At 45.5% G+C, this 15,669-nt stretch overlaps 1 protein-coding gene across 26 annotated transcripts in view; it reads left to right on the top strand.

The window, feature by feature from the left end:
• kif1ab (kinesin family member 1Ab) overlaps window positions 1–15,669 on the top strand; it is a 56,944-nt gene that overhangs the window by 19,701 nt on the left and 21,574 nt on the right. For 9 of the 26 annotated variants that reach the window (XM_036985635.1, XM_036985631.1, XM_036985630.1 and 6 more), the window contains exons 13-30: window positions 3,730–3,872; window positions 3,997–4,035; window positions 5,110–5,309; window positions 5,646–5,725; window positions 5,811–5,886; window positions 6,064–6,143; window positions 6,412–6,518; window positions 7,696–7,794; window positions 8,930–9,110; window positions 9,227–9,299; window positions 11,062–11,158; window positions 11,292–11,452; window positions 11,730–11,908; window positions 12,194–12,331; window positions 13,012–13,130; window positions 13,333–13,418; window positions 13,541–13,676; window positions 13,903–14,089. In XM_036985635.1, coding sequence (XP_036841530.1) covers window positions 3,730–3,872; window positions 3,997–4,035; window positions 5,110–5,309; window positions 5,646–5,725; window positions 5,811–5,886; window positions 6,064–6,143; window positions 6,412–6,518; window positions 7,696–7,794; window positions 8,930–9,110; window positions 9,227–9,299; window positions 11,062–11,158; window positions 11,292–11,452; window positions 11,730–11,908; window positions 12,194–12,331; window positions 13,012–13,130; window positions 13,333–13,418; window positions 13,541–13,676; window positions 13,903–14,089 — 2,181 coding nt within the window. Of the gene's footprint in view, window positions 1–3,729; window positions 3,873–3,996; window positions 4,036–4,676; window positions 4,704–5,109; window positions 5,310–5,645; window positions 5,726–5,810; window positions 5,887–6,063; window positions 6,144–6,411; window positions 6,519–7,695; window positions 7,795–8,929; window positions 9,111–9,226; window positions 9,300–11,061; window positions 11,159–11,291; window positions 11,453–11,729; window positions 11,909–12,193; window positions 12,332–13,011; window positions 13,131–13,332; window positions 13,419–13,540; window positions 13,677–13,902; window positions 14,090–15,669 lie in introns of all 26 variants that reach the window. The other 17 variants (XM_036985644.1, XM_036985625.1, XM_036985642.1 and 14 more) reach the window with 14 other exon arrangements.

Here is a 15,669-nt window from a genome sequence, read left to right as displayed (position 1 = left end):
GCAATGTTACGTAGATGGAAAAAAGCTGTCCTTGAAACAGTCTTGATTTGTTCGTCCAAAGAGAGATCAGGATGCAGAGTAACGCCGAGGTTCTTCACAGTATTATTTGAGACGACTGGACAACCATCTAGATTAATTGTCAGATTCAACAGAAGATCTCTTTGTTTCTTGGGACCTAGAACAAGCATCTCTGTTTTGTCCGAGTTTAAAAGTAGAATATTTTCAGCCATACACTTCCTTATTTCAGAAACACAGGCTTCCAGGCAAGGCTATTTTCATCGAAATGTACAGCTGTGTGTCATCTGCATAGCAGTGAAAGTTAACATTGTGTTCCCGAATGACATCACCAAGAGGTAAAATATATAGTGAAAACAATAGTGGTCCTAAAACGGAGCCTTGAGGAACACCAACATTTACAGTTGATTTGTCAGAGGACAAACCATCCACAGAGACAAACTGATATCTTTCCGACAGATAAGATCTAAACCAAGCCAGAACTTGTCCGTGTAGACCAATCTGGGTTTGCAATCTCTCCAAAAGAATGTGGTGATCGATGGTATCAAAAGCAGCACTAAGGTCTAGGAGGACAGATAAAGACCAGGGAGGTTTTCCAAGGCCTCACAAAGAAGCGTAGACATTGAATATTCCTTTGAGCATGGTGAAGTTGTTAATTACTCTTTGGATGGTGTATCAATACACTCTGTCACTACAAAGATACAGGTGTCCTTCCTAACTCAGTTGCAGGAGAGGAAGAAAACCGCTCAGTGATTTCACCATGAGGCCAATGATGACTTTAAAGCAGTTAGGGTTTAATGGCTGTGGTAGGAGAAATTGAGGATTGATCAACATTGTTGTTACTCCACAATACTAACCTAATTGATGGAGTGAAAAGAAGGAAGCCTGTACAGAATAAAAATATTCCACAACATGCATGCCTTTTGCAACAAGGCACTAAAGAAATACTGAAAAAAATGTGGCAAAGCTATTAACTTTTTGTCCTCAATACAAAGTATGTTTGGGGCAAATCGAATAAAACACATTACTGAATACCACGCTCCATATTTTCAAGCATAGTGGTGGCTGCATCATATTATGGGTATGCTTGTAACGGGACTTGGGAGTTTTTCAGGATAAAAAAGAAACAGAATAGAGCTAAGCACAGGCAAAATCCTATAGGAGCACCTGGTTCATTCTGCTTTTCACCAGACATTGGGAGATTAATTCACCTTTCAGCAAATAATCTAAAACACAAGGCCAAATCTACACTGGAGTTGCTTAACAAGAAGACAGGGAATGCTCCTGAGTGGCCGAGTTACATCGTTTTGAAAATTTATGGCAAGACCTGAAAATGGTTGTCATGCAATGATCCACAACCAATTTGACAGAGCTTGAAGAATTTTGAAAATAATAATGGGCAATTGCTGTACAAGTCAGGTGTGGGAAGCTCTTAGAGACTCTTAGAGCTGTAATCATTGCCAAAGGTGCTTCTATTTCATCCATTTTTAATTCAGGCTGTAAAACAACAAAGTGTTGAATAAGTCTATGGGTGTGAATGCTGTACTTTCTGAAGACACCTTTATGGAGGATGGTTGTAAAGAACCTTTCTCAATGTGGTCAACCATATTATACAGTGGGGACAACAAGTATTTGATACACTGCCGATTTTGCAGGTTTTCCTACTTACAAAGCATGTAGAGGTCTGTAATTTTTATCATAGGTACACTTCAACTGTGAGAGACGGAATCTAAAACAAAAATCCAGAAAATCACATTGTATGATTTTTAAGTAATTAATTTGCATTTTATTGCATGACATAAGTATTTGATACATCAGAAAAGCAGAACTTAATATTTGGTACAGAAACCTTTGTTTGCAATTACAGAGATCATACGTTTCCTGTAGTTCTTGACCAGGTTTGCACACACTGCAGCAGGGATTTCGTCCCACTCCTCCATACAGACCTTCTCCAGATCCTTCAGGTTTCGGGGCTGTCGCTGGGCAATACGGACTTTCAGCTCCCTCCAAAGATTTTCTATTGGGTTCAGGTCTGGAGACTGGCTAGGCCACTCCAGGACCTTGAGATGCTTCTCACGGAGCCACTCCTTAGTTGCCCTGGCTGTGTGTTTCGGGTCGACCCATCTTCAATGCTCTTACTGAGGGAAGGAGGTTGTTGACCAAGATCTCACGATACATGGCCCCATCCATCCTCCCCTCAATATGGTGCAGTCGTCCTGTACCCTTTGCAGAAAAGCATCCCCAAAGAATGATGTTTCCACCTCCATGCTTCACGGTTGGGTTGGTGTTTTTGGGGTTGTACTCATCCTTCTTCTTCCTCCAAACACGGCGAGTGGAGTTTAGACCAAAAAGCTCTATTTTGGTCTCATCAGACCACATGACCTTCTCCCATTCCTCCTCTGGATCATCCAGATGGCCATTGGCAAATTTCAGACGGGCCTGGGCATGCGCTGGCTTGAGCAGCAGGACCTTGCGTGCGCTGCAGGATTTTAGTCCATGACGGCATAGTGTGTTACCAATGGTTTTCTTTGAGACTGTGGTCCCAGCTCTCTTCAGGTCATTGACCAGGTCCTACCATGTAGTTCTGGGCTAATCCCTCACCTTCCTCATGATCATTGATGCCCCACGAGGTGAGATCTTGCATGGAGCCCCAGACCGAGGGTGATTGACCGTCATCTTGAACTTCTTCCATTTTCTAATAATTGCGCCAACAGTTGTTGCCTTCTCACTAAGCTGCTTGCCTATTGTCTTGTAGCCCATCCCAGCCTTGTGCAGGTCTACAATTAATCTCTGATGTCCTTACACAGCTCTCTGGTCTTGGCCATTGTGGAGAGGTTGGAGTCTGTTTGATTGAGTGTGTAGACAGGTGTCTTTTATACAGGTAACAAGTTCAAACAGGTGCAGCTAATACAGGTAATGAGTTGAGAACAGGAGGGCCTCTTAAAGAAAAACTAACAGGTCTGTGAGAGCTGGAATTCTTACTGGTTGGTAGGTGATCAAATACTTATGCCATGCAATAAAATGCAAATTACTAATTATTATGAATTACTTAAAAATCATACAATGTGATTTTCTGGATTTTTGTTTTAGATTCCGTTTCTCACAGTTGAAGTGCACCTATGATAAAACATTACAGACCTCTACATGCTTTGTAAGTAGGAAAACCTGCCAAATCGGCATTGTATCAAATACCTGTTCTCCCCACTGTATTTAAAATTCTGTAAGTGTTAATAGACAAGTTGAGATATCGCTGGAACAGCTGGGCATATGTGAGTCTTTCACAAGACACCGTCACTGGCCGTAGTTACATAAACTAGCATAACACAACACATTAGATAAACTGGAATGACACTCTCACTCATGGTTACACAAAAAGAGCTGTGAGCAAACCAGGACGAGCTTCCTCCCCTACATTTTAACTATCACTAAAAGAGCAAAGGACCCTTTTGTGAACTGCAAAGAACAATTGAAGAGCTCAAAGTGTTCTTTGAGTCATTATGTGTCCACATAGAACCATCACCCTTCCCAAAGAACCCTCGAGGAACCCTCATTTTTATGCATTGAGAGACTAAACCAGGAAGTGATCCAGGAACTGCAAATAATGATACCATGAACCTATGTTGTCCCTATCGATGACGATGTTTCTCCCATCATATAAACAGTGGACATATTTTTGGGGTGAACCTGCCTTTGAATGGTTTTGATCCTTCCCAGGTATGCTGACCGCGCCAAACAGATCCGCTGTAACGCCGTCATCAACGAGGACCCCAACAACCGTCTGGTGCGTGAGCTGAAGGAGGAGGTGTGCCGACTCAAGGACCTCCTCTACGCCCAGGGCCTAGGAGATATCATAGACAGTGAGTACCTACCTACCTACACACACACACACACACACACACACACACACACACACTGGATGAGAGCCATACAGATGTGTGTGTGAGTGTCTCACACACTCTTCTCTCTCCTCTTTCCTCTCAGCGTATCGATGTCCCGATCCTGTGATAGCTGGTTTGAAAAGTGTGTATATTCTAGCACCCCCCCCCCCCCCCCCCCCCCCCGCTTTGCAGCTAACTGAAAATAAATAAAATAAATAAAGCTAAACCTCTACCATACTAAAATCCTATAACACCCCAGAGCTATATGGAAGGACTCCATCCCAAAAACCCATCTAAAATCCATAAATCCAGTACACACTGAAGAAAATACATTTTTACTGTCCGCCTCTTTGGGACTGGAATGCGTCTCAAAAGTTTAACATGGCATCTTCTCCTCATCTCCTTTTTCTTCCTCTGCACTGATCTGCAAACATGGGATAGGTGAAAGCAAGATGGTGGACTCCTCTAAGAGAATAGACTTTCCCCTTTCCAGTCCTTTCAGATCAGTGCAGATGAAGATGGGGGGGAGGAAGCCATTTTAGACTGTTGGGATGCAGCCTGTGTTACACTCTGGTTCTCTGGGTGTGTAGCTATCTGATTGGACGCTCTGCTTCTGTAGAGGGTCTTTGATATGCCAGGTTCTTAATGTGGGCTCTGGCTAGGGCTCTAGAGCTCTGCTGCCTTACTTCTAATTCACACTGCTTGCCCTGCATAACTGTTGCTTGCGGGATAAATTCCGTTTTTAGGAATTGCATTGATTTTAATTGTATAATACTTTCACAGCCTTTCAGCCTGGAGATTATGCTGCAAGTAAGAACTAAAATACGTGTATTCTAGATTGGCTGCCCTATATATCATATGACATTGCTTGTTTTTCAGCGTGTTACTGTATGTATTTTGCATATGAATGGCAGAAAAAAGCGTTTGCTCTCTAACTTCTCGTATGCTTTGCATATCCACCAGTGTAAGTTGCTCTTTTCTCGCTCTCTCTGCAATGCCTTTGGTGAGCACCTGTCTCTGCTTCTACGATACATTTTTTTTTGTTGAGCTCTCTTCTTCTGTTTTTACTCCTCCCTTGTTTTCCCTTTCTTCCGTATACCCACTTCTCTGCGTTTCTTTCTCTCCAACCCCAATGTCTCCTCCTCCTCACCTTCCTGCTGTTTGCTCCCCTCTCTTTCCTTCTCTCCCCCACACACTCCCGCTCTTCTTCTGGCAGACTTGTGCGATTACAAGAACTTTGTCAATAATCGCCAGGCTGTCAATCAAACGGGTGATCTATCCACAGTGACCAATGCCATGACTGGGATGAGTCCTTCCCCCTCTCTCTCCGCCCTGTCCAGCCGTGCGGGCTCCATGGCAAACCTGCATGACCGCATCTTCAGCCCTGCCTCTGAGGAGGCCATAGAGAGACTCAAGGTAGGGAGGAGGAAGGGAGGGAGGGTGAACTTAGAGGTGGTGAGTGAGTGAGTGAGTGAGTGAGTGAGTGAGTGAGTGAGTGAGTGAGTGAGTGAGTGAGTGAGTGAGTGAATGAGTGAGTGAGCGAGATGGAAGGAGAAAGAGAGGAGGAGAGGAAGGGCAGTGGAGAGATAGAGGGATAGTTAGACAGCTGCGGACAGATGGAGAAAGAGATCAGGGAGGAGAACCAGGAGGTTAGAGATAGAGAGAGATGGTAAGGGTCATGGAGGCTAACCATAATGTTATGGCATGTATGTACCATGCCAACTTAGACATTGGTCGTTCTTTTCACTCTAGGAAACAGAGAAAATCATTGCTGAGCTCAATGAGACATGGGAGGAGAAGCTGCGCCGTACTGAAGATATCCGGATGCAGAGGTGTGTCAGACGGCTTTAACCTTTAACCTCTATCCTTATCTGAGTCCACCTGTCTCAAATAACTGTGGTTCTCTGCTATATGTAGGGAGGCCCTACTGGCTGAGATGGGTGTGGCCATGAGAGAAGATGGAGGCACCGTGGGCGTGTTCTCCCCCAAGAAGGTCAGAACCCCAGTACACCCTTTATGGCAACTGTAGTGAGATGTACTACGCTACCCACAATCCTCTGTGCATGATATCCATTTCCATCATGCTACAACAACCCCTGTCAACAGTATTTCAACACAAAATGTCAACATATGTGGAAGCAAAGTCACCATGTTCTTGTCTTTCTTTTAGACCCCTCACCTGGTGAACCTGAATGAGGACCCACTGATGTCTGAGTGCTTACTCTACTACATCAAAGATGGGACCACCAAGTAAGAACGACTCTTTCATCTGCAGGAAATGTGTACCTCTTTTGTATGGAAGTGGCCTCCAGTCCCGTGGTACAGTACGGATGGATTTGGAGTAGGGAGTCAACTGTTTTATGTTTACTACCTGGAATATCAAGGATCAGAATGGCCCTGTGAAGTGGGCAACGATGTTTCCTTCGGAATTTGAAGAGTGAAACAGTGCTCTTACAAGAAAGACATCTATGTAAAAAGCTAATCAATCGACTCCGTATCCGATGCATCTTTCCCTCAGGGTTGGACGTGACGACGCCAGAAGTCGCCAGGACATCGTGCTCAGTGGCCATTTTATCCAAGACGAGCACTGCACCTTCAGTAGCACCGCAGGCTCCGGCGGAGAAGGTGAGACTGAACTGACCAACTGTGGACGAACCATGATAGTTTCTATTAGTTCTAGTTCTATGAGAAGAATCCTTAGCAGATTTTGCTTGCGTGCACCAGAGGTTATAGGGTCCGTAGAGGCTGGGACTATTGAGACTGGGTTATGGACTAAAGAGACTTGGACTAGTGAGGCTATAGTTATAGTAAATTATAAACTGGGTGGTTCGAGCCCTGAATGCTGATAGGCTGACAGCCGTGGTTTATCAGACCGTATACCATGGGTATGACAAAAGCATTTTTGTACTGCTCTAATTACATTGGTAACCAGTTTATAAAAGCAATAAGGCCTGTGGGGGGGGTGCGGTATATGGCCAATACACCACGGCTAAAGGCTGTTCTTAGGCACGACGCCAACGCCATATAACACACCCCCTCGTGCCTTATTGCTTTTATAAACTGGATGCCAATGTAAAATGGTTAGCATAGCAACTACTGTAGCTATCTAGTAAACTTGCTAGCTACGTCAGTGAATGTTGAACACGTTTCTTTCCCGGCAAATCAACACATTTCTAGTGCAAATGTGTTCAATTATAACCATGGAACAAAAGGGATAATCAACTACCGTCTTTTTCTGCCGTAATTACATAAGGGATAATCAACTACCGTCTTTTTCTGCCGTGATTACAAAAGGGATAATCAACTACCGTCTTTTTCTGCCGTGATTACATAAGGGATAATCAACTCGGGCCTCTATGCGTTCTCTGGACAATAGTGTAACACTGTGGAAGGTCAGTTCCACCTCATTCATTATTTTCCAAAGAACGCATCGCCCCTCGTTGATTATCCCTTATGTAATCACGGCAGAAAAAGACGGTAGTTGCCTTTTACCCTCTTGCCTTTACCTATGCAGGCTTTGTAGATCACAGCTCATTGAGGGCAAACAAATGATCCATTCAGTACATGTACATCAGGGCTGCCCAATTCCCGGTCCCGGAGGGCCAAAACACTTCTGTTTTTTGTTTCTACGCGGTAGTTAATTGCACTCACCTGGTGTGACAGGTGTGAATTACTCCCCGATTTAGAAGGAGAGGATGAAAACTAGAAGTGTTTTGGTCCTCCAGGACTGGAAATTGAGTTAGAAAGGGAGCCATTGTAGAATGGCCAAAGGCTCACCATCCCCGGTGGTTCTTGTCTGTTGATGATGATGACACAGGGAATGTCAGCCTGGAGCCCTGCGAGGGGGCTGAGATCTACGTCAACGGGAAACTGGTGACCACGCCTACTCTGCTTCGTTCAGGTAAGGCTTAAACCCCTCAGCATCTTCCACTAAGTACGGGAAAAGATACACAACAGACACAAAACATACTGAAAAACACTACACTGATTTGAATGAAATATTTTGTATTTGTCTAGGCATGAATCTGCTTCCATATACAACATCATAAATACACAAAGAATCACCATAGGTGATTCACACTGGTGATTCACACTGGTGATTCACACTGGTGATTCTCACTTGAACAGTCCAAGTTTAAAATCATTACAGTTTTTGACAATTGCTTCCACATGATTTCTGAAACTATGGCTCCTCGTCTCTCGACTCTACACACAAAACCCCAAAAAACACACACGCACAACATGCAAAACGTCACAGATCTCTTGCAAAACCAAACACTTTATTCAAAACGGTATTTAACTCTTCTCAAAGTGGTGTTTTTGCACCACAACTCTACACACAAACCATCAAATGATTAGCTCCTATACACGCCAACTATACACGGATGTGACAAATGTAAAACACTATCTTGCGTCTTTTGCGTCCACGGCAGTTTGTCATAGCACTCACACGTACATGTATGTGCACAAATATATACAGTATGTATGCATATTCAGTATATGTTCACACTATGAACAGAAATGCAAGGAGGGGAAAAAATAAAATGAATTTCTTTCTCAAAACATTGTGTATTCATCCTCCTTCTCTTTGTCATCGTCTTCCTCCCACTCCTCTCCCTCTAACTCTCTCTCCAAAATTGGCCTCCTTTCTTGTCCGAACCAAGAAAGCCAACCTGAAGCCTATTTACAGTGCTCAAGCTCTGATTTCTATGTGAACTGGGTTTAGTTAATCGGTAAATGAGTGTGGCATTTTGAATGGAAGTGTTTTCCAAAAGAAACACAAGACCTGTTGGTTTTGAATGATGTGTCTAATGCAGAGAATTGTGTTTAGTGTTTTGCACAAAGTGTGTTTTGCAATTGCAAACTGAGTGTAAAGCGGACTTTGTCTGGAGATTAGGTACTAGAGTTAACCGTTTCACAGTGTGCCTCGAGTCCCACTTTTAGTGTGTTAGTGATTGTAAAACAAACTGTAATAGGTTTATGACATTGATGAAATGACTGAGGTGTGATGCGACTGACCGGACTTCTGACCTCAGGAAATCGCATTATCATGGGGAAGAGCCATGTGTTCCGCTTCAATGACCCGGAGCAGGCGCGGCAGGAGCGGGAGAGGACCCCCTGCGCCGAGACCCCCGTGGAGCCCGTGGACTGGGCCTTCGCCCAGAGAGAGCTGCTGGAGAAACAGGGCATCGACATGAAGCAGGAGATGGAGTCAAGGTACAATAACAGATGGACTGCCTTTGGCAAAGCACCAGCTGTAGTAACACATCATCCTTTTGTATGACTTTGTATGACTTCGTTTGAAAATTATTTGCAATTATTTTGTTTTGCAGGCTTCAAGAGTTAGAAGATCAATACCGCCGAGAACGAGAGGAGGCCAGTAACCTTCTGGAACAACAGAGACTGGTAAGACAGGCCACTAAGAAAGATCCCTTAAAAAGCAAATCTTTAGTTTTTTATAAATACAGGTAACTGTGTAAATAAAGGAAACACAAAGGGACACAAAGTACTGTATATTGAAGGCAGTTGCCCATTATTCTCCTCTACCATGGCTAGAAGAAGACATCTCAGTGACTTTGAAAGAGGGGTCTCAAATGAGCATAAGGAGGGGGTTTAAAGGGTGTTTCAGTCACCAGATCTCAACCCAGTTGAACACTAATGGGAGATTCTGGATTGGCGCCTGAGACAGAGTTTTCCACCACCAGCAACAAAACGCCAAATGATGGAAGAATGGTGTCACATCCCTCCAATAGAGTTCCAGACACTTGTAGAATCTATGCCCAAGGCGCATTGAAGCTGTTCTAGCTGCGCTGGTGGCCCAGCTCCCTATTAAGACACTTTATTGGGTGTTTCCTTTATTTTGGCAGTTACTTGGATATGGAGACACTCAGTGGCCAGTTTATTAGGTACACCCATCTAGTACCGGGTCGGACCCCTGCTTTTGCCTCCATAACATCCTGAATTCTTCGGGGCATGGATTATACAACGTTCAAACGTTGCTCAATTGGTATCAAGGGACCTAACATGTGCCAGGAAAACGTACCCTACACCACCGCCACCAGCCTGTACCGTTGACACCAGGCAGGATGGGACCATGGTCTCATGCTGCTTACTCCAAATCCTGACACTGCCATCAGCATGATGCAACAGGAACCGGGATTCCTCGGACCAGGCAATGTTGTTCCACTCCTCAGTTGTCCAGTGTTGGCGATGGCGTGCCCACTGGAGCCGCTTCATCTGTTTTTTTAGCTGATAGGAGTGGAACCCGGTGTGGTCATCTGCAATAGTCCATCCGTGACAAGGACCGAGACGAGTTGTGCGTTCCGAGATGCTGTTCTACACACCACTGTTGTTAGGACTGCCACTGACAGGATGTTTTTTTTTGTCTCACCATTCTCAGTAAACTCTAGACACTGTCGTGTGTGAAAAGCCCAGGAGGCCGTTTCTGAGATACTGGAACCGGTGGCGCCCGGCACCGACGATCAAACCACGCTCAAAGTCGCTTAGGACATTAGTTTTGCCCATTCCAACGTTCATTCGAAGAGTAACCGAATACCGCAATGCCGGTCTGCCTGCTTTATCCTGCGAACAATGGCCACGTGACTCACTGTCTGTGGGAGAGAACCTTTTTCGTAAACGGGGTGGTGTACCTAATCAAATCAAATCGAATTGTATTAGTCACATGCGCCGAATACAAAATGTGTAGACCTTACAGGGAAATGCTTACTTACGAGCCCCTAACCAACAATACAGTTAAATAAATTAAACAATCAAATCAAAATAAAGACAAAAATAATAATAAAAAAAATATATGTATAGTATATTTAAAAAAATACGAATTAGAAATAAAAGTAATAAGCAATTAAAGAGCAGCAGTAAAATAACTATATACAGGGTGTTACCAGTACAGATTCATGGGGCAATGCAAATAGTCTGGGTAGCCATTTGAGGAGATGTTCAGGAGTCTTATGGCTTGGGGGTAGACGCTGTTTAGAAGCCTCTTGGACCTAGGCTTGGTGCTCCGGTACCGCTTGCCGTGTGGTAGCAGAGAGAACAGTCTATGACTAGGGTGGCTGGAGTCTTTGACCATTTTTAAACTGGCCGGTGAGTGTATATAGCCGTTATTCTGTCATGTGATTTGATGTGTCTGTACCGGGGTCTCTCCCAGGACTATGAGAGTAAACTGGAAGCCCTGCAGAAACAGGTGGACAGAAACTCCCGTTACCTGGAGTCCCCAGACGAAGAAGAGGAGCCTGAGGAGGAAGGTGAGACATTGATTGACAGTTACCCATCTTGAACAACCTTTATCAAATGTTTACAATGATTTTGAAATAAAATATATATTTCTGAGGTAAGGTCAGAGAATGGAATATTTTCTGAATTATGGAATGTTTTAAGTCTTTCCCATAGTTCCGTGGACAAAGCGTGAGATGGAGCTTGCATCCTGGGCGTTCCGTAAGTGGCGTTTCTACCAGTTCACCTCCCTCAGGGACCTGCTGTGGGGCAATGCCATCTTCCTCAAGGAAGCCAACGCCATCAGTGTGGAGCTCAAGAAGAAGGTACACTGTCATTATATACAATCTATAAAGTAGAACAAGGATTCAGTGGTGAAACTGTGAGGTATCAGTCAAAGGAAAGTCTATTCTTAGAAAACAATGAATCGATTCGATGAGTCAGCAAAGACTGGTATTGCGAAATAGTGCCCCTGCCAAGTCATTGAATCAGATCGGCTCTATTGTGAATCGGTTCGATGAGTCCGCAAAATTAGATTTCAATTGACAACAACGATTTTGTCGCTAACCTGCTGACATGCTAAACTGGTCCTCTCCTTTACAGGTCCAGTTCCAGTTTGTGCTGCTGACAGACACACTGTACTCCCCGTTGCCCCCGGACTTGCTGCCCCCCAGCGTGGCCATGGAGCGGGAGAAACGGCCCTTCCCCAGCACCATCGTAGCTGTGGAGGTCCAGGACCAGAAGAACGGGGCCACACACTACTGGACCCTGGAGAAACTCAGGTATGTGTGTGTGGGGGGGGAATTGTGTGTGTGTGTGAGTTTGTACAGTATCACTATACTTGTGAGGACCTTGACATTAGACTGTGTGAGTGTGTTTTCGTGGCTCTGAGCATTTGTTCCCGGTTATTTCTCTGCGGTTTTACGTTATGATATGTGTCTCTGTACACGCGAGGCCCTGGTATGTAGGCCTATATGGACTTACCCGGTCTGCGTCTACTTTACAGTGTCTGTTGCTCTGATGTGCTCTGTCCTGGTCGTGTGCCTTGTCTTTGGTGCCCCCTATAGACAGAGGCTGGACCTGATGAGGGAGATGTACGACCGTGCGGCGGAGGTGCCTAGCAGCACTGTGGAGGACTGTGACCAGGCTCTGACTGGAGGAGACCCCTTCTATGACCGCTTCCCATGGTTCCGTCTGGTGGGCAGGTCAGTCACTGTCCCAGGTCCTAGTCTTTTCTAATGTCATTCCCTTCCTTTCTTGAGGTAATCACTAAGTAGCCAGTGGTTTCCTAATAAGAGCAAAAGGATGGAAACAGAGACAATACAATACACTTATAGGAGGATGCACATGATAAATATTTGAACAGGGCCAGGGTCAGTAGACTTGCCCCACTAGAGATTACCTCAACATTCTACGACAGTCCTCTGCTCTGAAATGATTGCCCTGTGTCTGATATAGCTCCCCCTCTATTCCTCTCTCCCTCTCTATCCCTCTCTCCCCCTCTATTCCTCTATCCCTCTCTCCCTCTCTAACCCTCTCTCCCCCTCTATTCCTCTATCCCTCTCTCCCCCTCTCTCCCCCTCTATTCTTCTCTCCCCCTCTATTCCTCTATCCCTCTCTCCTCCTCTCCTCCTCTCTATCTATCCTCCTCTCCTCCTCTCTATCTATCCCTCTCTCCCCCTCTATTCCTCTCTCCCCCTCTATTCCTCTCTCCCCCTTTATCCCTCTCTCCCCCTCTATTCCTCTCTCCCCCTCTATTCCTCTCTCCCCCTCTATTCCTCTCTCCCCCTCTATTCCTCTCTCTCCCTCTCTCCTCCTCTATCACTCTCTCCCCCTCTTTTCCTCTCTATCCCGTTCTCCCCTTCTATTCCTCCCCCGTCCGCAGGGCCTTTGTGTACCTGAGTAACCTGCTGTACCCCGTGCCGCTCGTGCACCGCGTGGCCATCGTCAGTGAGAAGGGAGAGGTGAAGGGCTTCCTCAGGGTGGCAGTACAGGCCATCTCAGGTATCAGCTACTGTGCCATATTGTCATGTCTGTATCCTTTTACTGTGCGATACATTTGTGTTAACATGCAGTATTAGACACAAGTGTTTAGTGTTTTGTGAAGGACACCCACGTGGGTGCTGAGAGAGTAGTGAATTGCTGTTTGATAAAAATGGCCTTCAAAATAGGATGAGGTTCCAACATTTTTATTGTCTCTCCCCAGCTGATGAAGAAGCCCCTGACTATGGTTCTGGCGTAAGGCAGTCAGGAACCGCCAAGATATCCTTTGAGGACCAACAGTTTGAGAAGGTAGAATCCGTAAGAAATTATACAGGAACTTGAATTACTTGCCAAATCGCTGTCTGCATACAGTATCGAGATTGGGAAAATGCTGTGTCATTATTTAAAAGGCCACGTGTTTGGCTGGTCAGTTCCAGACAGAGTCGTGTTCCGGCGGCATGTCCCATTCTAACACCTCTCACGAAGAGCTGCGCTTCGTGGAAGGGGAGGGACAGAACTCTGATGTAGGAGCTGACCCTGACGAGGTCAACAACAACACCTGTGCAGGTAAGGAGATCCTCCCAATCATGTTGTTTTTCGATTACATCATTGTGGCGGTAGATATGAACAGCACACATTTGTTTAGTAGGGGAAGACTTAACTGAAAAGGTCATGTACTTATAATTTGTGTAAGTCATGGTGCAGGAGTAAAGCACTGGGTCTCCCCCGTCATACCGTGTGCAGGACTGCAGGCATTTCCTGTCTTTATCATGTGTACTTACCATGACCACAGACTTGTCCCCCGTCACAGCCACACCAGAGGTCCCCAGGAGCCCACTGAAGGGTGGTCTGGGTCTGGAGCTGCCCCTGGAGAAGGCCCTGTCCCACCTCCACATAGGCTCCACCTTCACCTTCAGGGTCACAGTGCTGCAGGCCTCCAGCATTTCCGCTGAGTATGCTGACATCTTCTGCCAGTTCAAGTAAGTGCCCCCCACTCATTCAAGCCCTTTCATTTTGTGGTATTTTAGCTTTGACCAGGACGGTTTGGAGTTTTTTTTCAGGGAGAGACTTGACAAGATGTCAGTGAGGGAAAGTGTTTTGAATGATGACGATGACAAGATGATGCATACAGAGGCATTTGTTTCTAAAAATCTCTCCTTAGGAACATCTGCAAGTGCCAGTGGTTCAGGTACTTTAACAATGTAAACTCCCTGAATTTAGAAAAAAAAAAAAAAAGTAATAATAACAGCAACAACAGAGACAAAAGTCGTCAAGGCAGTTCAAATTGAGAAGCTAACTTCAACGACCTCTGCATCCCTTACACGATAGGAAGATTAAAAAGACAACAACAACAAAAAAACAGCTAGACCAAGGTTTAAAACGCACTAGGAGTTCAGGGCTGAGAAAGTTATAGAGAGTGGGGGAGGCATTGCTGAAGGCACAATCCCCCATGGAGAATAGTCTGGTGGGGGGGGGGTGACCAGTAGGCCAGAGACAGAGGATCGAAGGCTGCGGGTGGGGGTGTAGATGTGTTGCATGTTGGAAAGAGGGAAGGGAGCCAAGTCATGCATGGATGTGTAGGTAAGGAGTTTGATTGGAAGCCAGTGGAGGTGGAGAAGTGTGGGTGTGATGTGCTCCCAGGGTTTGGTGCGGGTGAGGAGTCTAATAGCTGAGTTCTGGATATACTGAAGTTTGTTGAGGGAGCTGGCAGGGAGTCCATTGCAATAGTCCAGGCGTGAGGTAATGAAGGCAATGAATAAGGTTTTCAGCAACTGAGTCAGTAAGTGAGGGGCTGAGACTGCCTATGTTCTTGAGATGGAAGAAGGCAGATTTTGTGATGGTTTTAATGTGGGCATCAAAGGTGAGTGTGGAATCGAGGATGACCCCCAGATTATTCACCTGAGAGGTAGTACAGCTAGAGCAGCCGTCAATGTTAAGGTCAACCTTCTTCAGGAGAGATCTGGGTGCCACCAACATAGCTTCTGTCTTATCGCCATTGAACTTCAGGACGTCGAGCTCATCCATGTTTTTATGTATTTTAGACAGTTGACAACTGATGATGGGGGGGGGGGGGGGTGTCTGCTGTCAGAGGTGGGTTTGGAGTGAACATAGATTTGTGTGTCATCAGCGTAACAGTGGAATTCCAGACTGTGTTGACGGAGGATTTTGCCGGAATGGTACGATATAGAAGATGACAAGAAGTGGTAACAGCCGGTTTGAGTTCAGGGGGTACAGAGCCAGAGCAGAGGGACACATTGACAATGTCAACCATGAGGCAGTTGTAGCTTATAGATCAGGGATGTTAGAGTAGTGGGTAGACTTGGCCTTGTAGGGAGCGTCAGGGTTCTCATGGGACTGAATCAGTTCAATCAGGGGGGTTGACAGTTTTTGCATTTCTGAGGGTCATGGTGCATTTGGTACGGGGCTTGGGGAGGGAGATGGAAAGATTAAATAGGATGGCCACGTGGTCAGAAATGGTGAGGTTCAGGCCACACGTGTCGGAGGGATCTATGGCCAGTGTAGCACACCAGGTCCAGGTTGTAGCCTTTGACATAGGTTG

This window comes from Oncorhynchus mykiss, chromosome 8 (assembly GCF_013265735.2).
Source record: "Oncorhynchus mykiss isolate Arlee chromosome 8, USDA_OmykA_1.1, whole genome shotgun sequence".
NCBI lineage: Eukaryota > Metazoa > Chordata > Actinopteri > Salmoniformes > Salmonidae > Oncorhynchus > Oncorhynchus mykiss.
The sequence above is the reverse complement of the archived record's forward strand: the minus strand, read 5'-3'. Positions and strand labels throughout refer to the sequence as shown.